The 27,834-nt window shown below is 44.2% G+C and overlaps 1 protein-coding gene across 3 annotated transcripts in view; it reads left to right on the top strand.

Moving 5' to 3' along the window:
- Positions 1-22,410, top strand: part of RREB1 (ras responsive element binding protein 1) — a 95,409-nt gene extending 72,999 nt beyond the window's left edge. For 2 of the 3 annotated variants that reach the window (XM_066579294.1, XM_066579295.1), the window contains exons 9-13: positions 5,145-5,334; positions 7,438-10,129; positions 12,491-12,655; positions 16,942-17,646; positions 18,313-22,410. In XM_066579294.1, the coding sequence (XP_066435391.1) occupies positions 5,145-5,334; positions 7,438-10,129; positions 12,491-12,655; positions 16,942-17,646; positions 18,313-18,764 (4,204 nt within the window). In that variant the 3' untranslated portion in view covers positions 18,765-22,410. The remainder of the gene's footprint in view (positions 1-5,144; positions 5,335-7,437; positions 10,130-12,490; positions 12,656-16,941; positions 17,647-18,312) is intronic. The other variant, XM_066579297.1, reaches the window with a different exon arrangement.
- The last annotated feature ends 5,424 nt before the right edge of the window (positions 22,411-27,834 follow it).

The following is a 27,834-nucleotide window of genomic DNA, read 5'->3' as shown; positions in this document are numbered from 1 at the left end:
GCCTATGTAAGAGGACCCTTAAGGCTCTTTTACACAGACCAACAATTGGGCACAAACACTTGTATGAAGGCTCATTTACATGACTGACGACCCGCGTACACCCGATCAACTGACTAATTTGCAAGCGCTCTTTCATCGACTGATTGGATTTTTGTGCAGCCGAAAAAATCCTCATTGCGTGCTGCATGTTTCCCTGTGTGAACGGGATGTGCTGCCGACAGCGGTCATTTTCTATGTGGGCCAAATGATCGAGCATGGAGTCGGAATCGGCCCGAGTAAAGACTGGGTAGTTGTGCACCGATCCCATTGATTGTCGTTGATCTAGAAGAGCAAATCGCTCCATGTAGAAGGCTCCTTTATGGTATATTAGTCTCGCTTTTCTTCTCCTCTGCTCATCATGCCCGTACTCCCCATGATCCTGTCGCTTTGTATGTACTGTACTTTCAGCGATGATTTATTCTGCACCTTTAGAACAGTTCTATTTGTGTAACAGTAACTGTAACGTGATAACGGCGTGCAGTGCCGGTCACTGATCCTCCATTCTCGTTCCTTGTAGACACATCATCTAACTTATGACCTGAGGATGCTTTTATGTCATATGATACAGTTCATAATTGTATACCACAGCGTAGTAATTGATGAAGCACATTGATTCCTATATGGTCGTACTTCTTCCTCAATGTCATGAGTACGATTTTTGGGTTTAGTTGTACGCCTTTGTTCAGAATTTACTATGTATGTGTGCTTAACCCTTTCCAATCCAATTTGTATCCTGGTTTTCCTAGGGGGCTTAGTCTTTTTCTGCCATAATAAAACAGTGCTATCTGCTGGCTAAAGCCAGTACTGCATGAGGTGACACGTTGGATAGACTCCAACAGCAGAGAGGCTGGCAATATACAGTAAGAGAACCCCGACGGACGTCTTCCAACATCGGAGCTGTACAGCCTTAAATCATAATGTCTTCAGAGGTCAGACAGTGGATTGGAAAGGGTTAAAGGGAATCTATCATCAACTTATAGCCCTAGAATGTAGCAGAGTCTGGGGATGTAAGTGTTATACTTGCCTTCCCCGTACTTTCCCCCGGTGTGCCGCCACTCCATGCATTGAGCGGCACGCTAGGTAGTCCAGCCGTGGATACTTTTCAGCACCACTCAATGCATTGATCAGGAGCTTCAGCGTTGACACCGGGGAATGGGGGGGGGGGGAGGTAAGTATAACACTTACATCCTCAGACTCAGTGGGTCACTTTCAGCTTAGCTTATAGGTCTAAAAGTAGGCGACAGAGTCTCTTTAAGTTCTTTTTGGCTTGTATTGAAGCCTTGTGAGATCCCTATGTATGGGTCAGACCAAAACAGCTACGCTGTGTCTGGAATGTGAGTGGCAACCTGCCCAATCTATAATCAGCAGCCTTAAAATAGGAAGCCCTAATGATATGGTTTCAGACCTTGGTTGTAGAGGGAGGTGTGTGTGCATGCATGTTTGGATGACTGCTGCGTGCATGTGTAATTTTACACTGGAAAATGACAGAAGAGTCTTTCACATGGGGTGATTCATACTCCTACCAACTCCACTATTGTTTCCAGACTTCTGCCGAAAAAAACTTTTTTGCATGTTCTAACAAGTTTTGTCTATTGTAAGTGATGGGCGCATGCAAGAGAACAGACCCTTTTCTTATTTTATACCTACTGGGATGTGTGTGTGTATATATATATATATATTTTTTGGAAAGTTTTTGAAAACTTTGGTGTTTTTTTTGCTTGCCGTGACGGGATGCTGATGTAAAATGCAGCCAGGATGTGGAAGCATGTGAAGAGAGTATTTCGAGCCATGTGTCTTGCCTTTCAGCCTCCATTGCACATTCGGAAAGCAAACAGTATCAGTTGTGAGAGTGTTGCTTCTAGCAGCTGAGGCCAGTGCAGCTGTTTGATGTCAGTTCACAGAGACAGGGGAGATGTCTCCCATTTCAGCTAGTGAGGGGAAGGGGGGGGGGAGATGGATACGCGGGTGAGACTGGAACTGGAATAGTCAAAAAAAAAAAAAAAAGTTTTTTTTCCACCACGCCTGTTGAGAATTTGACTTCCTGCACGGTCTAGTGGTGAACATGTTATTAATGGAATAACATCTTTTAGTCTTTGGGGTATTAGCATTGCTGTACGAAAAGGCTAACTAGGTGCTAAACGGAGGAGCCTGGGGACTGTGTGTCTGCGCAATAAAGCTAATTAGACCGGGTAAATCCACAACAGAACACAGATGTTTGCCTCCCGATGGACGCTGCTTGCATACGTCGAGTTGCTGTACAAGTAGACCCTTCCAATGTGTTGTACCCTGCAGAACAATGATGTATGGCGCAGGCACCTGCCTCTGCTAAGCAGCAAGTAATGTGCATGGCATGCAGCCAAGCCTTGGAAGGTAGGGGCAATGAATGCAAGGAGGTGAAGGCAACGATCAGACCAGGCGGTGTAGAAATATTGTGTGCAGCAGATGAAGTGGCCTCTATTAGTACTTGACTCCCTCTTTCTCTGCCTTCATTTAGGCTAGTACTGATGCATATGATACGGTATATGACTTGTAGGCCTCGTAGGCGGCGCACACCAGGTCTGCTATTAATATAATTATACTGTTGGTAGTTTTGGGTGATGATGAATTTTGCTTTACAAATTAAAAAAAAACGAACAACTAATTCTGAGAACAATATATTTTAACCCCTTTGTAGACCAGAGCCAGAATTGCGCTATGAAGAGGGCACTCTTGCCGGCTAACTTTTTTATACGTCCTATAAGACTCCTGGGGGTCATTCACTTCTGGGGGTAACATCCATAGGAGCCCCAGTTACAGGGGAAAACATCACTGTCAGAGTTGGTCAGGGGTCTGTCAAATCTGAGATGCCATGGGTCAGTGGCGATCACATGATCGCCAGATCGCATTCAGAAAATGTATGTGCCGCTTCCTGCATTCTCTTCATAGCATTCAATGAACGCTATGTAGCCCATAAAGGAGAAGACAGAAGTGGTTAAAAAACGCATGTCTTCTCCTCTGGGTCCTCGGCTGTGTCTGACATCCGAGGACCCGACCTGCTCCTGTTAGATTGTATTACTCCTGCGCCGTATATTTACTATCTGCTGGAATTAAAGTCCAGGACCAAGCGCTGTATATTTTCGTCCCCTGGTCCTTAAGGGGTCAAATATCCATTCTCGGTTGTAGATCTGGAAGCAAATACAAAATGTATGTAGTAGAATGTGGCATTTAATGTATAGATGTTTCTGATCTGCTGTGCGGGCGGGTGATCCAGTCTAAGATGCTGAAGCCCCGGCCGGCTGCCTCGCGGGCGCAGAGTGGATTTGCAATGACCTGTCTTGTCCTTGAAGAGCAGCTTAAGGCAGAAGGTCGGAGGCTGCGGGACTAGTGCCTTCCAGCCAAGCATCTCTGTAGTGGGGGCAACTCCCAAATGTTCCTGGGGGATCTTTTTTCACACTGACTTCCAGTTTGAGGACACATGAACAGGTGTGGAGCGCCGGCCGCCGCCGGGAGGGTTTTATTACCCCTCTAGGTATTGGCCAGGATTTGTTTTCCCTTTGTGGCACCCTTGTGAGAAAGGGAACAATTATGCTGCTCTCTTGGTCAAGGGGGAAGGGACAAGTGATGACAGAGAAGAGTTAGTGCTAAATTAGAAGTACCAGACGTGGTGATAAAGTTCTTTACAAGTTTCTTCTGCGCTATCTGCTCAGCTGGCTGGGATACTTTGCAGCGTACAGATACTGCGGGGTATTCTTATGGTATACGTGACACTTCCTGGTCAACTGTAAGCGCGGCTGTGCAGGTTACATGCTATATATATATATATATATACATATATATATATATATATATATATATATATATATATATATATATATATATATAAATAATCAGCACATGAGTAGTGCCCTGGAGGCTCGCTCTTTGGGGTGCAGTCACATGGGCGAGCGCGACAACGGAAAATTGGACTGCTATTAAGCTTGTAAAATTGTGAGCACGATGCATTTTTGCTTAAAAACTAACGCCTCGCCTCTATGTGCTTGCGAATTTTTTTTATTTATTTATTTTTTTATTCTTCATTTTTCACGTATGTAAACTAGTCACATACACAAATATATCCATTTTAACCTTATAAACACTGTTTGTATGAGAAGGACTACAGGTTCACCTTTCTGTTATTACTAGATGATTTAGGCCGGTGTTGTAAGCGCAGTTACGTGCACATTTGCGCAAAGGGCGTGGCGTATTTGCTCACACATGTGCATGTTTTACTGTACTCCTTGCACGCACAAAAAACGTGCAACCGTTTCCATTCATTGAAATTGGCAACTAGTGTAATTACTTCCATATGTGCTTATATATATGTTCCATATATTACCCGGCGTAAATGTGCAGGAAAAGCGCGTGCTGCGTATTGTTATGCTCGAGAAAATGTGCGCGCAAAATCCGCTTATGGAAACCAACCTCTTGGAGTCAGTGGGTTCTATACACTGCGTATGGCACGCGCTGTGAAAATATGTGAACCCGGCCTAGGGCTTTGTCACACAAGCGCAATACGCAGTGAATAGAATCCATTAATTTCAATGAGTTCGTCCACATGAGCGTATTTTGCGCGTGCGTTTTGTGCACATGCAACGAAAAAAATTGCAGCATGCTCTATTGTTTTGCGCATTTCCGCACGAAAATGGCACATATTGAACTCATTAACTTATTTGCCCATTTGAATGAATGGGGGCATACTTGCATGTTTTTTTGTACACGCAAATGTGCATGATGAGCGCGTGCAAAAAATACAGTAAACACGCACAAGCGTGCGCAATAATCCAACTCCCATTGTGCGAATAGGCATGTAAATGCTCTTCCACCTCTGTGTCAGCGGCCGTACTCTCCTACTAGTCTCGTGATCTTTGCGGCTGCCCTCCAGTTCCTGGTTGTCCGGCCTCGCTTATTTAAGGGCTGGTACGATTAAAGATACTCGGTGACTTTTCATACTCTTGAAAGTTGCAGAGTCCCATCAACTTCTGGATTCCCGGTCCAGAGCCAATCAGCTGTAATGCCATCTTGTGTGGATATGCGCATGAATACCGTTTAGCATGTCTAAAGCTTTGTTCCCTTCTTCTTCCCCCAAGGTGTGACACTTGCTGCATTTCATTTCGCACCCACCGTGGTCTGCTCCGGCACAATGCTGTAATCCACAAGCTGCTCCCCAGAGACCAGTCTGGAAAGCCATTCATTCAGAGCAACCCTTCCATCCCAGCTGGATTTAATGACTTGGGCTTTACGGACTTTTCTTGCAGCAAGTTCCCTATCATTTCTCAGGTAAAGAACTGTTCCTTATTGATACGTCTTATTAGTTCTGTATGGTCTTGTCTTACTGGAAGAAGTCTCTAAGACAAGAAAGTTTACTTTCTGTGCCTAATAAAATGCCAAGGATAGGTCTGTTCTATGGGAAAATACTCATTGCGAGTGAGCAGCGACTGTACAGAGACTGTAAACCCCTTCATGACTGCTGACTGTAAAATTGCATCGCTGTTGCTGGGCTTTGTGCAGCAGCTACGTAAATTTATGACCTGCATTCCGCCAGTGATCGAATTTTCTCTGAGCGGGTGAAACGCCCAAAAAACATTGTTACCAACAGCCGCCTGTTTGGTGCTGTCATTCGGACCCGATTGGATTGGTTCAGGTCCCCATGACATCATCAGAATTACAGCCAATCACTGCACTAGTTGTGAAAGTTTTGTTGCAGTAACAAACTTTCACAGCATTTGAGCGCTTTAACAGCTGCTCTCTTCCCCGCTCTCCTGTCAGTGTGAAATCATTAACCCCTTTATTACTTATCCCCTATTATTTTGGTTATATTTAATTGGTATGGGTGATTGTATAGTCTAGGGTTCATTTTTTTTTTTTTTTCAATGTATCTAGGCACAAATTCAGTGTATAGGGGTACATTTGCACGTAACTGATCTTGGTGTAGATCCGCACTGATATCCACAGCGCGTTTTGCTCTGCATATTTTGGTGGGGTATTTGACGTAGATCCGCAGCGGATTTTACCCTTTCAACTGAAGGGGTGAAATTCTGCTGTCAATCTATGTCAAAATCCACACCAACGGTGTAATGTGGAATTTGATGTGAATTTTGCTATGGATCTTCCACAGTGAAAAGCTGCACCAATTACGCCACATGTGAATGTACCCTTATATTAACATCAATAAAATGTAATCCTCCAAACTATTTACATTAGAATATTAATTTAAAAACCATCTAATGTAAAAAAAATTAAATAAATAATATTAAATTGGTACATCTCCTAATTTGCTTAGAAATATACAAAATTTCACAAATGTGCTTCCAAAATAAAGTATACAAATTTTTATCAGATGTATATTTTCGAGTGGTTTCACATCTGGGCTGGACCCTCCGTCGCAGATCCCGCACAAAATACCGGCAGAAATAGCGCAGCATTCAGGATTTTTCTTTTGGTAAAATGTTGGTCGGCTGAGCAGAAACCGAGCCGACCCCATTATAGTCTATGGGGTCTGTTCGGTTTCATGCTAAGACTGATCTGTTCGGCCAGGGGACTCCCCTTTCCTGCTTCCCAATTGGAACTCCCGAAGCAGATGTGAAGAAAAAAAGGAAAAAAATTTTTTATATATATATATGATATAGATGATAGAATGTAAACATTTATATAATAGTACATCATATTAGACCACAGTTAGCTACAATCAAGTCCGTCTTGATAAATTATATCCAGATTTCATTGGTCTAGTTCAATTATATTCTGAAGTAATTATTGCTAATTGCTAGAGCATTATGACAACCCCCCCCCTAAGCTGTTGGACGACGGGGGTACGGCGGGGCAGTCTTTCAGCGCATCTTGCACTAAGCTGCTATTTAAGAAAGAAGTACAAAAGGAAGATGGTCAGCTGTTTGTTTTGTGCAATAGGCTGGATGTAGAGTATCACAGCGAGACATGCAATGCTCTTTGGGTTTCTATAGCAGTAAAGGGCTTATCATTCTAATCCCCAGTTCACAAGGCTTTAAGTGGCATGTGGAGAAAAAAAAAATAGTGGTCTGCCCTTAGACCCAGATAGATGTTAACCCATCCACATCCAGAATAGGACAAGGTTCACATATATGAAGATGCCATGGCGTCTTAACAGATAACCGAGCATATAAAACCTGCAAGTAATAGTCCTAGTACTACATATGGGCTGGGATTGCATCTTCTCTTGCAATAGGTTTTTTTTTTTTGCTTGCCTTGATATGTGTTCTTGTAATCACAAATTAATGATTTGTCGGTCTTGATGATTAATTAGTAAATTTGAAAGGTTTGTTTAAAATTACACTGACCTAGTCATTTGCATTGCTGCATAGTAATTTGCAATGTTCTGTCTTCTTACCCCTTTAATGGGATTAGGTCTGGTGTGAAACCAATTTACGAAGATGCATCAGTGAATTGCACAGTTTCATATGTGAAACCTGCAACAAAGCATTCCCAATGCCGTCGGCTCTGAAACTGCACTTGGAAACCCATAAGGAGGGTCAGGTTAACAATCTGCACAAAACTGAAAAATTGGCTGGGGAGGAACATGAAAAGAAAGCTTTTATGGCAGCCTTGGGCCTACAGTACACCAAAGACATCAAGCCTATCGGTCAAGAGGAGACTTCACCAGACTGTTTCCAGGCCATACACATAGAAGCTATGAAGAGCAACCTACCTCACGAGCTTAGTAGCAACACAACCATGCTGAAGTTGTCTCCTTTAGAAGCACCCCCTGTCGGTGGTCCATTCTCGGTCCTTCCTTCATCGAAAGACAACCTGAAACTGCTTTCCTTGCAGCCTTTCCAAAAAGGCTTTACTGTACAACCAGACAACAGCATTGTGGTAAAACCTATCTCCGGAGAGTTGGCTGATATTCAGCAGATATTAAAGATGGCTTCTTCAGCACCATCTCAAATTAGTCTTCCACCATTGTCTAAAACGTCTCCTGCCATCAAACATATGCCACCATTGAAGCCAAAGCCACCGGTGACTCCTCGTACAGTTGTTGCTGCCTCTACTCCTCCACCTCTTCCTAGTAATCAGCAGGCATCTCCAGGCTGCATCAGCCCCAGCCTTCCTCCTCCACCATTAAGGATGATCAAGAACAGTGTAGAACCTGCCGCCGGCGCCATATACTTACAGTCCAGGTCTGGAGCCAACTGTAGCTCCTCTACTCAGAACTCCCAACTACCCAACTCTGATTTATTGAAACCACGAGATCTAAAGACACAGCTAGAACAGGACAGTATTATAGAAGCCTTCATGCCTTTAGACTTGGAGGCAAAGATCAAACAAGAAGTGGCGGAAGGGGATTTGAAATCGGTTATTCCTGGATCAAACGGCAAAAAAACAACCCAAGCGAAAAAAGTGTTTTATCCTTGCCGCTTCTGTGACCAGGTGTTTACATTCTCTGGTGTATTGCGGGCCCACATACGTACTCATTTGGGAATATCACCTTACCAATGTAACATATGTGATTATATTGCGGCCGACAAAGCGGCATTAATACGGCACCTGCGAACACACAGCGGGGAAAGACCGTACATATGCAAGATATGCCAGTACCCTTTCACTGTTAAGGCGAACTGCGAAAGACACCTACGTAAGAAGCATCTAAAGGTCACCAGGAAGGATATAGAGAAGAACATCGAATATGTATCCTCAAATACATCTGAAATGGTGGATGCGATCTGTTCCCCAGACACAGTTTGTAAATGCTGCGGGGAAGACTTGAAGACTTATCGAGCTCTTCACATACACATGAGGAGCCACCTTCAGAAAAAGAAACTTTTCGAATGCAAAGAGTGTGGCACGGTCTTTTTGGTCAAAAGAAACTGCATTCACCACATACTCAAGCAACACCAGCATATTCAAGAAAAAGAAATCCAGAATCACATATTGTGTGGTTCTTGTAGCCCCGAGCAAAATAGATCAGATACTCCACCTTTGGAGGATAGCACTTACCCTGAACGTAAACCTTCCACATCCTACCTGGAACCACAGAATGGCTTTTTTCATGGGAGTGTTTCTTTTCCTCTAAAACGTGAACCTGCTTCCAGCTATCCTGTGGACCTCGATGAACCCTTAGACTTTTCTCAAAAGAACAAAAACCCATGTATGTTTCCAGTGAAGGAGGAGCCTGTGTATACCTCTTTCGAATCCTCCATGGAACCCATTGATCTCTCTGTACCTAAACAAACTAAACAGGACAAAGATAACCCGCAGATTCAACACAACACTCAAGAGCAAATATGTGGCCCTGTCGGTCAACTGTTTAGTTATCAGCCATACCAGCCTCCCCTAAGTGCCAATGAGCTCCTAGAAAAAGGTGCAGCTGTCACACATTCCAAACCAGTGAAAAATCCCATACAACTGACTGTTCCAATAATTTCTCCTGCTGTTCTCGGAAGTGCAACTATTCTTCGCCCATTGAGGCCTAAACCACCTCCACTCTTGCCAAAGCCTCCAGTCACTAAAGAATTGCCACCCCTGGCTTCCATTGCACAGATCATTTCTTCGGTATCATCCGCTCCGGCTTTACTCAAAACTGATCTAAAAACCCCTAGTTCTCAAGTTGCTGCCAACAATCCATCAACCACTGAGAAATCTGGCAAATCTGACAAATCCAAGATGACAGTCCATAATAAGGAGCCTATGCCCAATGATGGATCCCATAATGTTGCAAGCTTGACAAGCCCATCTGACCTCTCCAATCCTGCTGCTGTGGTGATAGTAGTGAAGAAAAGAGGTAGAAAGAAGGGAACTAAAAATAAGCCTAAAGTAGCAATAGGTGTAGACCTGGAGTCAAGCGGTGAATTTGCAAGTGTTGAGAAGATGTTGGCCACAACGGACGCTAATAAGTTCAGCCCTTATCTGCAGTCTACAGAACACATTAAAGATGTTGCAGACAAAAATGGTACTAGTGAGGATGAGAGAGATAGCGGCGAAGATAAGAAAGCAAAAAGAAACTCCTACTCCAATTCCTTGCAAAAGATAACCTGTCCTTATTGTCCCCGTGTCTTTCCCTGGGCAAGTTCCTTACAGAGACACATGTTGACTCATACAGGTAAGACGGCCTAAACCGGTTTCAAGCTTTTTCTTAGTATTTCCTTTGTTGGACCAGATGTAACCGTTGGTAAAAGAGTTGATGATAGGTTTGTAGTTCTACCCAGAATATGCAGCTAAGACATTTCCTTCTATGGTGCTTTGAATGTTGGCTTCATGTACATAAGGAATCTCTGGCAACCTTCATCTTTTATACAGAACTACCTCTACTATGTACATCTTGTAACAGTAAAGGAGATGCCCACTTTACGTAATACCCTATTTGCTAGATCTCCTGGTAGGTTGTCCTACTGCTGTAAACCCCCCAGTGATCCGCTATCTTCTATAGGAGAACCTAATGGCAAATGTTCAGTTTCCCTATGGTGCCACCATTGGAGAAGATGATGCATTGTAAAATACACATTGATATCTATGAGCTGTCTTTGCAATGAATGGGCGTGCTGCATTCTCCAAACGAGACTCTTTGTAGTTGCTGTCTGCTTCGACTGTTGGAGTAAAATCTTGAATAAGTAGTTGACTAGGTCTTTCCATTGCACTGTGTTGTGCCATACAATTTAAAGGGGTATTTCCAAAATTGACTTTTATCACCTACACGGAAGTGGTCTCAACTAGCCAACCAGAGGAGGAAGATTCCATGTCACTCCCTCTCCACCTCACTGCAGTGTTATTGCTCCCCTCTCAGTGAAGAGATGGAATGGCTCAGAGTTCGAGCATACACAGTGCTTCTACAGCCATCTTCAATAGGGCTGACAGAGATAGGCGAGCGCTTATACTTGGCCATTTCCATCAGCCCCATTGAAAAGAATGGAGCGCCAACCATGTAAGCTCAACTGTCACACCATTTAATCCCCATGTCAATGTGGGGGGATGCATTGACTCCGCAGTGAGGATGAGAGGTGGACACAAGAACCCCTGTACTCGGGATTAGTGGTAGCTCACCACTAATTAGACTTTTAACACCAATCCTATGGCTAAAGTGATAAGACAATTTTGGAATACCCCCTTTATGGAGTTTTCTACTTTGGAAAATGTTGCCACAGTGCGGCCCCCCTGTTCAGAAACCCCAACTTTACAGAAAGCAACTACAATGAGTGTCTGTCTATGCATTGCACGTACAGGCCATTGATTTCTATGGAGCTGTGCAAGGCTTTCCTTGTGGTCTACTATAGGGAAATGGAACCCTTGCCACAGATTACAGATCACTCTAGGTCCGAGTAGTGGGGGCACCATCTCATCTGCTTCATATCTGGAGTCCCTTTAAACAATAATCAAACATCCAAAGTTCACCCCTTTAAATCGAATGATCTAGAATGTAGTATGCTATGGAATCACTTACTAAGGTGGCTGAATGTAAACCCTTTATGTGAGCACGAGAATATATTACATGATGTGGATATATATATATTACAACAAAGGGATCAATAATCCAGACCTTCATCCTATATACCTGAGCCTGCGTTAGAGTCAGGCGGACCTGTATAGACAACAGATCTTCTTAACCGCAAAGAACACCTCACAAGATGCTACACAAACCTATCCCATATACAGTATGTTGCATCTATAATATATACTTTATGTATAATATGTTACAGTTTTAATGATAAACCCCCTGCTGAGTGGAGCTCAATATTGGGGTGGAAGGAGCAGTTCATATGACCAGCCTTAGGTATTGCAGTGTATTGTTAGTGGATTTCTTGCTGTTTTCCAGGAGACCCTGAATTCATGAGAAGCCTCTAAACTCTTAATTTCCAGTCTTGACTGTTTTCCCCTGCTGAATGCTATTTTCAGTGTATGTGACGTTGGGAGCAGCTTGTTGCATCTCGTTGAGAACCTCGTGTCCAGAAGTAGAACGCTTCGGCGTCATTGTCTTGCATATGTGTTTTCCATATGTGTCACTAAGCGAAAACTGCTGACTGTTGCACATTTGTCATTTGATACACGGCTTTTCTTCCTCCCCGATGTAACATGGAGATCCATGTAATTAGGCATAGTGAGGTCACATGACAGCCTGCTAGTAAGGATTGGTCCATGCAATCTCCTAATGCAGATTTAGCTGTTAATTAGCAGCAAAACGAACAACTTGAGGCAGATTAAAGCGGAGTGGGTGCTCATAATGCAGCTTTTGTGTCCAGCCTAGAGAGGCTCTCTTGTTCTAAAGGAAATGTATGCCGTCCCCTTCTCCCTCCTCTGTCGCTGCGGCCCACATCACTCCGATGCTCTTAGCCTTTACTCAATATTAGCGCTTGCTACACTTCTTTCCAGAATTGCATATACATTCTTTTCCCATATTGACCTAAACTTTTGGCATTTGTGTACGGTGTAGCAGGTTGGTTGGATAAATACATGTTTTTTCCTGCTTCAGGTCAGAAGCCCTACCCGTGCGCACAGTGCGATGCCTTCTTTTCCACTAAATCTAACTGCGAGCGCCATCTTTTACGCAAACATGGAGTTGCCAACCTCTCCTTAAGAAGAAATGGTCTTATGGCCCAGTCTAAAGAAAGTGATGTTGGATCTCATGATAGCACAGGTAGCACATTTGGCTTATTCATTATTCTAAGTGGTTGGCTTCGAGTCGGTGTGTTAATATGTGTATTGGTAGTGGACGACAAAGCAGCAGGCCCTATTCTAGGCTCTGTTCACATCATGTTTGGGCTCTACATTCAGCATGTACGATGGGACGTGTATACGGTGTTGTGTCCATAGACTTCATTATCCAGACGTCTTCCAAAAGTGTAGTCTTGGCCTGTTGTTTGATTAGTATATATTACTATGCGCTAACGAAAAGAGTAGTCAACATATGTGCGGATTTACATGTACAGTGAATTTAAAGGGTCTCCACCCCCGTTACATTGGCAGGTTCTTGTCATGTTGATAAAACCGACAAAGATGAATCCTATTTCGATGTGACCCGTTATCTGTACAATTCCACTGAAAAACAAACTGAAATCTCCTAGGGTGGAAAAAGGTAAAAAGAAAACTAAAAATGTGGTTGCATAAATATACACACCCTAAAACTAATACTTTGTTGGTGCACCCTTTGACTTTATGACAGTATTTAATGTTTTTTGGGTCGGTGTCCCATCAGCGTGGCACATCTTCACTTGGCAATCTTTGCCCACTCTTCCTTGCAGAAGTGCTCCAAATCTGTCAGATTGTGAGGGCATTTCATGTGTAGTGCCCTCTTCAGGTCAACCCACAGATCTTCAATCAGATTCAGGTCTGGGCTCTGGCTGGGCCATTCCAAAACATTGATCTTCTCCTGATCATTCTTTTGTTGATTTGGAGGTATGTTGAGGTCTTTGTTGTACTGAAAGGTAAAATTCCTCTTCATCTGAAGGTTTTGTGCCAAAATGGGCTGATATTTGGGACGGTTCATAATTCTCTCCACCTTGACTAAAGCCCCAGTTTCATGGTGGTCTATGGGTGATTTGGCTTTGCACCAAACATACCTTTTTGAAGTATGGCCAACAAGTTTCCCCTTGGTCTCATCAGACCACATAACGTTTTTCCACAGACTTCTTACAGAATTAATGTAGGTTTTGGCGAAACATTTTCGGGCTTGGATGTTTTTCTCTGTTAGAAAATGCTTCTGTCTTGCACCCTACCCCACAGCCCAGACATATGGAGAATACGGGAGATGGTTGTCACCTGCACTACACAACCAGTACTTGTCAGAAACTCCTGCAGCTCCTTTAATGTTGCTGTAGGCCTCTTGGCAGCCTCCTGGGCCAATTTTCTTCTGGTCTTTTCATCAATTTTTGAGAGCCGTACAGTTCTTGGTAAATTTGTGCCAAATCCACTTCTTGCTGATCCTCTTCACTGTGCTCCATGGTATATGTAATGCATTGAAGATGCATATAAGATACGTCAGAATCCCTGTAAATACTGGCAGCGGAGTGCTGACTACTATTTATCATGAGTTTTAAATGTGATTGGCTAATTCTGAACACAACCACATCCCCAAATATAAGAGGGTGTTTACATTTATGCAACCACATCATTTTTTTCCCCCCACTCTAAAGGCCCGTTTACACAGAGCGATGATCGCTAAAAAGCGATCGTTTGAGCGATAATCATTGCATCTAAACGTGCGGCCATCATACGCTTTCGGGGACTGCTGGCTGATCGTTAAATTCAGTCCAACCTAAAAATCGTCATTCAGCCTTATCAGCAGTTCTCCACGGGGAGTGCTGATAGCATTGTTTCCCACTGGAGAACAAAAGAACTGAAAGCAGATAAGAGCCCTCCAGCTATTAACTGTTTTCAGCTAAGGCTTCATTTGCACACTTAATTGTTTTTAAGTAGCTGAGTAGCTACTGAATAGTTTATGCTAAATGATCGCTCAAAGCTGTCACTCAAACTGTGATTTGAGCGCTTATCGGGCCGTGTAAATGGGCCTTAAGTTTGTTTTTCACAGGAATTGTACAGATAACGGGTCACACGAAAGGCTACTATCCACTGTTCCTTTTTTTTTTTTTTTAACATGGGAGTGGATGCCATACTTGTGTAACTCAGTAGGTGTCCATTTGAGTAGGTCTGGGGAGTATCGATTTGGAAGTGCACTTTACATGATGTTCCGGGCATGCACTCAATGTGATTGTGTAGATAACGATGGATATATTATACAGATGTGTTCTCTCTTAAACTTTTCTCTTGGCTTGACGTATCTGAAGGTGAGTGGCGTGATATGACATGGACTCCCATGTTAAAGAGCGCATACTTGTGACAAATGCCTCCAATGTCTATACTATATCCATAGCCCATAGGCTCCCCTCCCCAAAAAAGTATACATTTCATGTGTACCAGCTGGTGTTTGTGAGAAGTAACCTATTTAGTACCCTGAGAATTTGGAGTCCTTAATGAAATTCAAGCAACATTAATGGCGGACACATCCGTATGTGTGTGTATATAATATATTCATGTCTAGTTTTTGTCATAGTATCTATGCATATATAATTTGGCAGCACATGCCTCTTATATGCCATTCAAATCCAGAAGTGCATTCAGAAGTCTGCAGTCTGAGCTCTGACTTCACGAACCCTTAGCAGTCTCTGCTGGTTCAGTGTCTGCGCAGAACACCAGCTACTGCTTTACATGGTGGGAGATGTTGTGTTTATACCAGAAACTGTACAGGAAAGTGATGGTAACGAAAATCTCTCCCACAGCACACAAGACTGCAGTGCATTATAGGACTTCCATCTTAAGGCCCTTTTACACGGAACGATTATAGTTGTAAAAAAAAAAAAAGAGTGAAAATAAAGGTTAATCATTCAGTGTAAACGCAGCCTACGGTACAATATTATTGGATAGCAGAATTTTGAATGCACCACTGAATGTTAATGGACTAAGATAGGGCTGGGAGATTCAGTCGAAAAGTGGAATTTTCTTAAAATTTATTTTCATTCTTTTTTGTTGCCTTTTTTAGCATAAGGGAATCACATACACAATAATTCCTAATATATTCTGATTATCAGTACTCCACATGAGAATATTAGGTCTGCAATCCCCTTATAGAATGGAGTATGAGATTTAGTTATATACCCATTAAGGATGGGGTCCCCCCCCAGTCATCCTGCCCTCCATGTACTATGCACACACCCCTTCACTTCCTCCATATATACTTTCCTCCCCAGTCATCACAGCTCTGCTCCCCGACATCCTGCACCCCCCCCCCTATTAGCCCCACCCACAGTGGGCTGGCCTAATGTCGATTTCGCAGTTCTGATGAAAGTTAGATTTGGGGTACTATTAGACAAGCGGATTATCTTTTGAACGTGCGATTGACATTACTGCTAGCTCATTCGCACTCATGCAGTCTATCAAGACAGGCAGATACATCGTCTGCTCATTGAAACAAGAATCGTTCAGTCTTTCACATCCGCTGTATGAGTGACTGAGAACGACTGAACGAGCGCCGACGCCGCTTACACCGAAGGAGCCAACGATGATATTTATGCCTGCACGAAATGAGCAACAAGCAAAATGTGAACAATTGTCATTCGTTGTTCGGTCGTTTGCTCACATTCAGACTGAATGACTATTGCTCACCTTCGCTCATTTGGACAATTTTTGGGAATGATAATCGCTTCGTCTAAAATCACCTTTGTACATCAACAAACTGACAATTAAATTAATTTCATTGATTGCCCAGCCCTCTCTTAAGGCTGATTTAGACACAACAATTAAGCGCTCCGTGAACAGCCGGGGTATGAAGAGCACAGCGGTCCAGCTGTGTTCTGCATACCCCGCTCGGAGCTCTCAGCTGTATAACAGCCGGGCGCTCCGAGCAGAGAACAGCTGGATGCAGAAGACAGGCAAACCAGCTTGTCTTCTGCATCCCCTGCTCGGAGTGCTCAGCTGTAGCGCTCCGAGCAGAAAACAGCTGGATGCAGAAGACGGGCGGCCCCGCTTCGCCTCTGCATCCCCCGCTCGGAGCACAAAGTGATCGCTCAAGCAATCACCTTGCGCTTAAAGGCACACAAGGATTATTGCTCAAAAGTCGCTCAAAAGACATCTTTTGAGCAATAATCGATGTGTCTAAACCAAGCATTCGATCTGACATATCCCAATAGCAGCAAAGTTATTGACCATTATATGTAGATTCTATTTCTATGCAACCTGTAAAACGGTTTTCCCTGGTGATAGGACTTGGGGATGGAAAGGGAATACCGGGATTGGCTTAGCACGGACACTTTTGTGGATTTCTTTTGTGCACAGTTGGGTCATTTACTGCACAGGTTAATGAGTTCTGCTTTCTCAAGAGGAAGTTGATGGAGGATAACCTGCTAAACTCTTGTCTATGTTTCTTTATAGACAGTCAGTCTGATGCGGACTTGTCAGCTGCAGAAGTTGATGTTCTAGACCTGACTTCTGGGGAACGAGATAAAGCGGAGCAGGCTCCACTGACGGACATGAAACCGGTATCCAAGAACAAGCAAGCCGAGGATCTGACCGTAAGCCAAGAGGAGTCGAAGCTGGATGGAGAGGAGCAGTTGGAGGATGACGTTGTCAGCAATAAAAGCCTTGACCTTAATTTTGCAAGCAAGCTAATTGAGTTTAAGCTGTCGGCCAGTGAGCAGACTACCAGCAACTCTTGTGATGTTTGTGGGAAAAACTTTAAGTTTGCCGCCACTTTAGGTAGACACAAGAGGGCACACTCGTGTGCAAGCAAGGCACAAGAGAAAACTGTTGAACTTGAATGCAATGACTTATCAACCCCTGCCTGCAACTCCACTCTTGTCAGTGCTGATGAGCAAGGAAGTCCAGATGAAGAGCTTCCAGTTGACTTGAAGGTCTCGAAATCTACTGTGGTGGCTGAACCACTGGGACTAAAGCAAACGGACAGCGAAGAGAACTCCGACGAAAAAGCTGAGAAGTCCTTGGAAAAAAGTGATGACAAGCACACCAAGCCTGAGACAAAGGGGACAAAGGCCGACAAAAGGAAGAAGATCTGCACAGTCTGTAGTAAACGCTTCTGGTCCCTTCAGGATCTCACAAGACACATGAGATCTCACACAGGTACACTTGGCCTTACTTGCCCTGCCCTGGTGTATGGAGTACTGTGAGCATAGCCATAGAACCCGTGTTATCACTCTCAGATCTACATTAATTAGAACAGGGTGGGTCAAATTCATTTTCACTGAGGGCCATATTCGCATTATGGTTGGCTTCAAAGGGCTATTTTATAAGCACTCATTCACATGGGCATATTTGCGCTCCGTGTTATGAACGTATTTTTTATATGCGCAATACGGACGACTTAAACACTATTGCTTTACGTTGGGATTACTCCTTAACGTGGCTATGGAGCTCTATACACTATGATGGCGTTCCTCCCCTTCCACCCCTCCAGCAATGAGCTTCCCACCTTGGAGGATGGCTAGGGCGCCTGGGTAGGGAGTCAGAGCTCTGCCTCCACCTGTGAACAGAGCAGTGTGGAGGTAAGCGTTGGAGCTCAGAATTCAAGATGGCACCCACTGCCACCGCTGGCTACGTTCTCTGGGGAAAGTAGAGAGGCGTTCCTCGCTGTGGGCCACATAAAAAGTAACAAGGCGGACCAGATTTGGCCTGCGGGCCTTGAGTTTGACACGTCAATTAGAATGTACCTTTAAATCATGCTAAAGTAGATGTTTTCTTTGTACGCGCTATTCATTAACCGATGCTTACCACTTTTTTTTTTTGTAGGTGAGCGACCTTACAAGTGTCAGACCTGTGAACGCACTTTTACTCTAAAACACAGTCTTGTTCGTCACCAGCGAATCCACCAGAAAATCCGAGATTCTAAAAGCCAAGGGAAAGAGAGCGACAAGGAGGAACGGCTGCTTCGGGGGGAGGAAGAAAGCGACGCCGAGTCTTTGCAGAGCAGTACACACCACATATCTGAAAACGAATGCGACACACCCGTTAACAGCTACGCTGCCACCAGGAGCAGAACCAGCCAGTCCAATGCCGATGCCGAGGAATCATCTCAAACCAATAAAGCCGCATCCGTAAGAGACACCCCAACCCAACGCGGTAAAGATCCAGACAGCCATAAGTCCGCCGAACCCAAAAACATAGAGGATAGTAACAAGGAGCCTGCTACTATGAATCTCCTAACCTCAGAGGGATCCTTGCCTATTGTAGGGCCTAAATGAGCCAATCCTAGGAGGCGCCCATCCTGATTTGCTAAGACAGAATCATACTTAAACTTGACCTTTTTCAGATGACTTTTCTACAGCGGATTATGGCAGGCCATACCATGTGCCATAACCTTTGTTTCAATAGTAAAAAAAAAAGTAAAAACTTTCTATGGATATTGAGTGCCTTACTACTTTATTATGTGTTTTTTTGGTATTACACTTTTTCAATATTCAATTTTGTACAAGAAGATATAACGTCGATGGTTATTCGAAGAGGACTTTTTTTTCCCATTGAAGCATTAACTATTTTTTGTGTGTTCATCAATCACTGTCTTTCCAGAGGTGGTCGTCTCTTCCGGTTGTGGAGAAAGCAATGTGTTACTACAGCCAATAACTGGAAAAAAAAAACAAAAAAGTCAACGGACATTGCAGAAAAAGTTTTATACCGGACCTCTGCTAAGTTTTTGGGCTTTGGATTTTCTGGGGGGGGGGGGGGGGGACCTTTGTGCATTTTACAAGTGCTGGATGAATTTATTCACAAAGTGTATGGTCGTCGCCATAAGCCAGGAAAAAAAGTAGCACAACCTGATCTGCACATAACATGTTCTTGTTGAGCAGTTGTTCTACCTCGGATAAACACACGGAGAGGATTCGGCAAAAACAAAAACATCCCCCCCCTGGCGGAATGAATCTGCCCACCTATCTCTCAATTCTGTTTGCTTGAATTCAACAGCTTACTAGTCTCTCTGCATTTTGCAGAACCGTTTGGGCAATATTTGCCTTTTCAAAAATTTACCAAGTAACTTTTTGAGTCCTGGTATTAATAAATGTGTATAAATATAAACTTTAGCTTTTTTTTTTTTTTTTTTTTGAATGCTAGCCTTCAGCAGTTCTCTTGCGTTGCACCATTCCAACTCTGTTCTCGGTTAAAAAAAACATTTAAAAAAAAAAGGAAAAGAAAAAAAAAGAGGCTTGTGCGCAATATTGTAAATGCAGACTGTCGTGTGTCCTGCCATTTTTATTTTTGGAGGACAGAGTTTGGACTGTGAAAAGAAGCAAAAGAGTGCCGTCTTCCAATATAAGATGCCTTCGCTTCAAGTTTTTGTCTTTTTTGTTTTTAGGCAGGGTTGAACTACTGGCGAAAAAGAAAGCAAGAAGGAGGAGCTAATTTAGTATTTGTACTATGGCGCTTGAAGAGGAGACTGTTTAAGAATGCTGTGTGTATGTGTATATATATATATATATAGTATGCATGGTGTTATATATATATGTGTGTGTAGATGTATATTTTACACTATACACTCGATACAAATCTGAATGGGCTATTTGTTATAGATCTATATATTAAGTACTCTACTGTAACTGTGCAATCCCCCCCTACACCCCCTCACACCCCCCATCTCGGTTGACTATGACCTCTAGGACTTTAAATATGTTCATAATTCTTTGTTTGTTGTAGGTTATAAGCCGGCCTTTAGGCCCCCTTCATATGAGCTTGTGCGTATTTGTGGAATGAAGGCCACCTGCAGACGGGCGGAAATTCCCGCAAAATTTCCGCCCTTGGAAGCTGCCGTAGGATTGCGTTAGCAAACGCAATCCTAGGCAGACGGCCGCGGTTTGTCCACGCGAAATCTGGCACGGCAAACAAACCGCAGCATGTTCTATTTCACATTGCCCGGCCGCCGGCTCCAGTCTGCGCATGCACCGGTTGCATGGCAAGCCGGCACATCAAACAGCCGGAGCCGTGGGCACGGGTGAGTACGCGCTGCTCTCTGCAGGCGCTCGGGTTGGGTCCCGTGGCGAGAATCCTTGCAGCTGGATCCGACCCGCCCGTCTGCAGGTGGACGAACTATGTTTTTGTTTTTTGGTTTTTTTTTGCAAACGCACCGGCGTACTTTACTGTACTTATTCTAATAAGATCCGGATGTTTTTTTTTTCTGCGCAGTATTTCACACGTCTCGTAGCGTATTGCGCCCATTGACATCTACAGGAATTTTAAGTGCGCACATGCGCAGAAAAATAGAGCATGCTACGTTTTTACACTTTTTGCGAAATGAACAGGAAAAATATGCGCATGTGAACGAATCCATTGAAATCAATGGCTTCTATTCACTACATATGGCGTGCACATATCCGCCGTGTGAAGGGGGCCTTCCACCAATCATACACGTAGATTACTTTCTGATTCACCTATGATGCGGCCTCCCCGTATCATAGACACCGGTATTACTAAGGTCCTGTTTTGGCTAGTAGCACGTTTCGCGGTTGCTGGGAGCTACTACCTCCACATTTCCACAGAGCAGTATTTGACCTTGATCTTGAACATTTCACATTCTCTCCTGAAATTAGTTTTCCAACTTCTACTTTTGTCTAAAACTCCTTTAATTAAACACTTCGACTATCAAAAAAAAAAAAAGTTTTTTTTTCTTCTTATTGTAACTAACAAATAGTTCCAAACTTTTAAAGTCAAGAGTCCAAAAGCGAGGTCAAGTCCGAGAGGGCCCATCCAGCGCTACACTGTCACAGTATGTGTGCAATGCCTGACAATCAATGAATGATGTAACCAATCAACGGCTCAAGCGACGCCTATCTGAGAAGAAAACCATAAAAAATGTACAATATAGTGAAACGTAATATATTTCTGTATGGGATGAGCATATATATATATATGTAGACACACACGACTAGTTCTGGATCACAACCCATGATTCCTCCTCATGTTTTACCAAGTGTTCTTATTAATCAGAATCAATTAAAGGACAAGCCTGTATTTTAGTAGATTTTCTTATTAAGTGATTGCCTCCAGATGTTTCATGTTTTACTGTAACCTGATGCCTCAGGCCTGATCAGAACAGAGGGACATGGGTTAGCAATAAAAGAAAATGGGATGAAAGCTTTATTTAATGTATGTATACCCTGATAGGTAAGGTCTTTATCTTTTAATTTTTGGGGGGTTTTAAATACAAATATATCATAAATGAATTTAATATGCGTTGTTCCCAAACTACTTTGTGTCTTTTTTTTGGATATTAAACTGTGAAGTATATGCCATGATTGAATTCTGGGTGAATCATAGATATTTAGTTTGCATGTTCAGCTAATTTTTGTCTTTTTTTTCTCTTTTTTTCTCTTTTTTTTTTTTTCCTTTCCTCTCAGGGCTTTGCAGATTTGATTTCTATGAATTACTATTTTTTTGTTGTTTTTTTTGGTCATTTCTACGTTTTCCGATTAAGTGCTCCCTATCTATATTTAAAGCTGAGGTCATGAAATCACTACAATAAGCACTTGACTGTGAATGCAATAAGAGCCCCGTATCACACAGACGGCGATCTCGCTAGAGCTGGGCTACACAACAGTCACTATTCCAGTATACCGATTGATTATTTTTTTCTTCTTCCTGTCCTTTTGACTGTATGAACAATATTAGCAACTACATCCCATTGTAAGGGGACGCTATGGTGAAAATGTCATATTTTTCTAAAGGGAACTTCAACTGCTGCTATGCATTATGTACAAGACATGTCTATGCCACATGAACAGAGAATCAGTTTTGTTTTGGTACTTGTTTTCCTCCTTTTTTCAGCTGTACAGTACTTCCAAATTCAGAAAACAATGTTCTGTATGAAACAATCTAAGCAATAAATGTTATATTTAAAATTAAGCTTCTGGTAGGCTGCACTTTGTGGGTACATGTGTCCGGCCGTGACGCCAGGGCAAGTCACGGCTACCGGCAACGGCATTAATGGGTTCAGGTGAACTTGTAAGTTTGGGGTTGGGGTGCTGTAAGGGTAATTTTATGTTATTCCTGCATGAGCTGTAAATTTGACTCCCTAGTCCAGTGATGGCGAACCTTTTAGAGACGGAGTGCCCAAACTGCAACCCAAAGCCCACTTATTTATCGCAAAGTGCCAACACATCAGGGGGCGGGGCTTATCACGACATATGATTTTACCCCTCGTTCTAAAAAGGACAGGGCCGTTTCAAAATAGACAGGGTGCAGTTTTTAACTGCTTTTTGGATGCGGAAATCCTGCAGGATGTCCTCAGCGGAAAATACTGTAGAAAATTATGCAGCATTTCCGCATCCAAAAAGCAGTCAAAATCTGCACCCTGTATATTTTGAAGAGGCCCTGCCCATTTCCGCCACATGTAAACATACCCTTAGCGGTAATAGTGACCCCTATCACCGATCCCAGCAATAATAGTAACCCCCACCCCAGCGGCCCCCAGCGTAATAGCAACATCCCCCAGCGTAATAGCGACATCCCACAGCAGCCCCCAGCGTAATAGCAACATCCCCCAGCGTAATAGCGACATCCCACAGCGGCCCCCAAGCATAAAAGCGACATCCCACAGCGGCCCCCAAGCATAAAAGCGACATCCCACAGCGGCCCCCAAGCATAGAAGCGACATCCCACAGCGGCCCCCAAAGCATAGAAGCGACATCCCACAGCGGCCCCCAAAGAATAGAAGCGACAGTCCTCCGCCGCTGTCCTCCGCCTCAGCCAATCAGAAGCTGGGGGCATGAACCAGTTCTCTGACAGGTGTATTATGTCGCCACCCCTTACTTCCTGTGGCAACATAATACTCCAGTGCCGTCCGATCCCAGCTGCTCACTGACATCACAGTGGGCCCCGGTATCGGCGATGTTAGCACAGCAGCTGAGTGAATGCCGGCAGGAGAGCCGCAGCCCCTGCCGGTATTTACAAGTGGTGGGTGGCCGATGGTGGCACGTGCCAGTAGGGAGGGCTCTGCATGCCGCCTCTGGCACGCGTGCTATAGGTTCGCCACCACTGCCCAAGTCAATCCTCGAAGAATCTGTCCAGTTTCAGATCGTCGTCTACATGTATGATCCAGGCAACTGCGTCACGTAAACGGTCTGCGGAAGAACAGCTCCCTGGGAAATCAACAGAAGATCGCTCACTATGGGATTCTGTTAGGGTGCTTCCTAAAATCGTTCAAACGAGCGAAAGTGAATGATCATCATTCGGTCTAAATGCGAGTCAACGAATGAATGGTTGACTTTTCGTTCATTGTTCATTTTCTGCAGGCATAGAATCCATCGTTGGCTCGTTCAGTTTACATACGGATTGTTCCGTTGTTCTCACTTATACAGCGAATGTGAAGGACTGAACGATTTCTCGTTTTGAAGGTGCCAACGATGTAACTGACGTCTAAATGAGCAAACAAGCTAGCGATGATGTCACTCGTTCAAATGATAAATTGGCTCATCTAAAGGGGTTTTCCAGTGAAGTACTATTGATGACCTATCAGGATAGATCCTCAATAGTTGATCAGCCGGGGTCCGCCCCATGGGACCTCGTCTGACCAGCTGAGCAGGCGCATGCTGTCAATACTGCAATAGCACAGAGGTCGGAGCTGAAGCAGCGGTAGCCTCCACGCCAACCTCTGTGTAGTGGCCAGCAGTTGTAACTGCAGGCACGGCTCACATTGAAATCAACACAAGCTGTGCCTGCAGTTACAAGCGCCGGCCACTACACTGAGGTCGGCACAAAGGCTTTCACTCCGAACTCTGGGTATTTAGAGTGGAAGTCTGCGCGCCAACCTCCATTTAGTGGCCAGCACTTGTAACTACAGGCACGGCTCGCGTTGATTTCAATGAGAGCCATGCCTGCAGTTAAAAGTGGCCAATATAAGGAGTTTGGGTTGAGGCTTCCGCTCCGACCTCTGTGTTATTTCGGCACTGACAGCATGCGCCCGCTATCAACTATTAATGACCTATTTTGACAATAGGTCATCAAATAGTATTTCACTGGAAAACCCCTTTGACCCTTTCCAATCCACTGTCTGATGTCTAAAGACGTTCTGATTGAACGCTGTACAGCTCCGATGTCAGAAGACGTCTGGCAGGGTATTCTTACTGTAGATTACTGGCCGCTCTGTTGTTGGGGGCCTCTCCAGTATGTCACATACCGCAGTACTAGCTCTAGCCAGCAGATGGCGCCATTGTATAATGGCATAAAGAGAAAGCCCCCTAGGAAAACCCTGAATTAAAAATTGTATTGCAAAGGGTTAATTTTAGGCAATTGTATATCTAGTCTTTTGAAATGCACCTCTAAGGGTCCGTTTACACCAAACGAATTTGCTTGCGCAGCCTGTTTTATACCGGCAGATACATCGTTGGCTCGTTCACATTCTGTGATAAGGACTGAACGAGGGGTATTTAAACTGAGCGATAAGTGAACGAACCAACAATGGTTTTCATGCTGCGAAGAATGACCGAAAAGCCAACAATTCATCGTTCGCTCCCGCTTACACAGAACAATTGTCCTTAATCTTCGCACGTTTGAACTTTTATTGCAAAGAATATATTGATCATAAATCCCAGTCCAAATAGTAGATCCAATACATCAAGTGTGCTGTCAGATGGGTATACTTTTAACCCTTTCTAATCCACTGTCTGACCTCTGAAGACCTTATGATTTAAGGTTGTACAGCTCCGATGTTGGAAGACGTCCGTCGGGGTTCTCTTATTGTATATTGCCAGCCTCTCTTGCTGTCAGAGCCTATCCAACGTGTCACCTCATGCAGTACTGGCTTTGGCCAGCAGATAGTGCTGTTGTATAACGGCAGAAACAGAGCAAGCCCCCTAGGAAAACAGGATACAAATTGGATTGAAAAGGGTTAATAGAAAACGCAGCTAGCAGATTACATGTTCTGCAGGTTTAGGCTGCATTCCCACGAACGTATATCGGCTTGGTTTTAACGCCGAGCCGATATACGTTGTCCTCATCTGCAGGGGGGGGGAGAATGGAAGAGCCAGGAGCAGGAACTGAGCTCCCGCCCACTCTCTGCCTCCTCTCTGCCCCTCTGCACTATTTGCAATGAAAGGAGGCGGGACAGAGACAGGGCTAAGTTCCAGGAATTAGCCCCGCCCCATTCCGCCTCTCCCCATTGCAAATAGTGCAGAGGGGCGGAGAGGAGGCAGAGAGGGGGCGGGAGCTCAGTTCCTGCTCCTGGCTCTTCCATCCTCCCCCCCCCCCCCCCCTGCAGCTGAGGAGGACGTATATCGGCTCGGCGTGAAAACCGAGCCGATATACATTCATGGGAATGCAGCCTTAGGCCGGGATCACACAGGCGTATTGTCATTTTGCATCACACGTGTAACACATGATAATGACCCATTCATTTATATTGGTCCACTCACATCTGCATTTTTTTTGCGTGCATATTAGTTGCGGGAAAAAAAATCACACTATATCTTAACGTGGTGCGTATTATGCATGCATATATACCAAGTTAGTGTATGGGGTTTGGTGATACGCAACCAGTGCGCACGCGGCCCGCAGGTAAACACAGTTTTGTGAGCCTGACCTTAAGCACAGCTATTATAATTAACTAAAATATACACAATGCCACTTAAGGCAGCTGCACACGTGTGTAACATGTAGCGCTGCCATACATTTTGTATCCAAGCCCTCTTTCACACAGGCTACAAAACATCGCTTAAGGCTCGGTCCCACGAGCGGAGATACGGGAAAAAAAAATCTGCACCTGCCAAAGAAAGAACATATGGGTGGCAATGGACGGGGTCATGCGGATTTTCGTCCACACGCGTTGCCGACGTTTTTCCGTGCAGAAATGCGCGTGAATCGCCACCGGTCTGACTGAGCCCTGATGTGGAAGAACCCATTGGAAACTTATGAGCTTCACATTGTAGCGAGATTTTGTAGCCCATGTGAGACAGGCCTAACATACAAATTTTGGGGTTATTTCCCTTCTCTGTTGGCTATTGTAAATGTATATTCTCCTCTCTTTGGACATGGAAAAAGTTGCACCCAAGATTCTCGAAGGTGACTGATCAAACCGCAGCCGGCCATCTTATCCGTGTGCTGTGCACGTCACCTGTGGCTGCTAAATTGGCGAGCTCCTGGTGTGATGTAAGTGCTGTGAGGAAGATGATGTCTCCCACCTGATAACCTGAAAACACTATGGCTGGTTTCATGCAGCCGAGAATATGAACCAGTCTTTTGAATGGAGTCCTCTACATAAGGGATGTCCTATATTTTTGCGTTCTTCTCCATTGGTTTCCAATGTGTCAGTAAAACCCATTGCGCGGCATATGATGTGCATGCGAGTGCAATAGGCGGTTCTCCATTGAAAACAATCAGAAACACTTGCTGATCCTCTTAACGCGCCCGAAAGCCGCGCCGGAGGATCGCTACTTCACAGAAGTGATGCATCGACATGAAAACGCACGTTGGCCCGATACCGTGTTTGCCCGTGTGTAGGCAGCCTAAGGTCAGATTCACACGGCTGTGAATAGAGCCCATTGATTTCATTGGGTTCGTTCACAAAAGTCACCATAGAAGTCAATAGGAATGCGCAAATGTACACAAGCTATGCTAGGAGATGCGTGAAATCCTCTGCAATTGCTCAGGAAAGAGAATACATCTTGAACACTTGTGTGCACAAAAAGTACAGTAAATTACACAAACGCGCACACAAAACGCAACGTTCATTCTGCAAAAAATGCTGCGCTCATGTGTGCACAAATACGCATACGCTTGTGTGACTCTGACTCTCTAGCTGCATCTCCCTAAACTGATGATTTTTTTTTTTTTAGGGGACTGTAGAAGTTTTTCAACAATGTGGTGTGTGCAAACAGTCCTATATTAGCGGCTCCCGTCCTAGGCGCTACATTCCTGGTCCCTTCTCTGTTTTGGAGCCATGTACAGAGGTCCAGCAAGGACAGGAGAACTACAGGGGGCTAGAAAGAGGAGATGTCACTTCTCTAAAAGCTTCACATAGTCACCACATGCTCTACGGAGATACAGCAGAAACCATATACTGCAACAGTAATGCTTTAGCTCTATGCAAGGTTGAGAAATTTCTTCTTTCACCTGCGGCTGCCTGCATGGAGCTGGTCAATAACTGGCTGCTCATGGTGGGAGGAGAAAGCACACCATGATAAATGCAGGATGTGCCTCTACTACAGGGATCTACTAGTCAGTAGGGGGCACATCACTCAGTTGTGTGTAGGCAGATATCTGGGGTTGGTGGTGACTGCTGCTGGAGCCCCATGTGGTGCAGAGTGTTAAGGCAGCAGAAGCTGTTAGCTCATG

Source organism: Eleutherodactylus coqui, chromosome 9 (assembly GCF_035609145.1).
Source record: "Eleutherodactylus coqui strain aEleCoq1 chromosome 9, aEleCoq1.hap1, whole genome shotgun sequence".
Lineage (NCBI taxonomy): Eukaryota > Metazoa > Chordata > Amphibia > Anura > Eleutherodactylidae > Eleutherodactylus > Eleutherodactylus coqui.
Note: the sequence above shows the minus strand (reverse complement) of the source record. Positions and strands in the feature narration are given on the sequence as shown.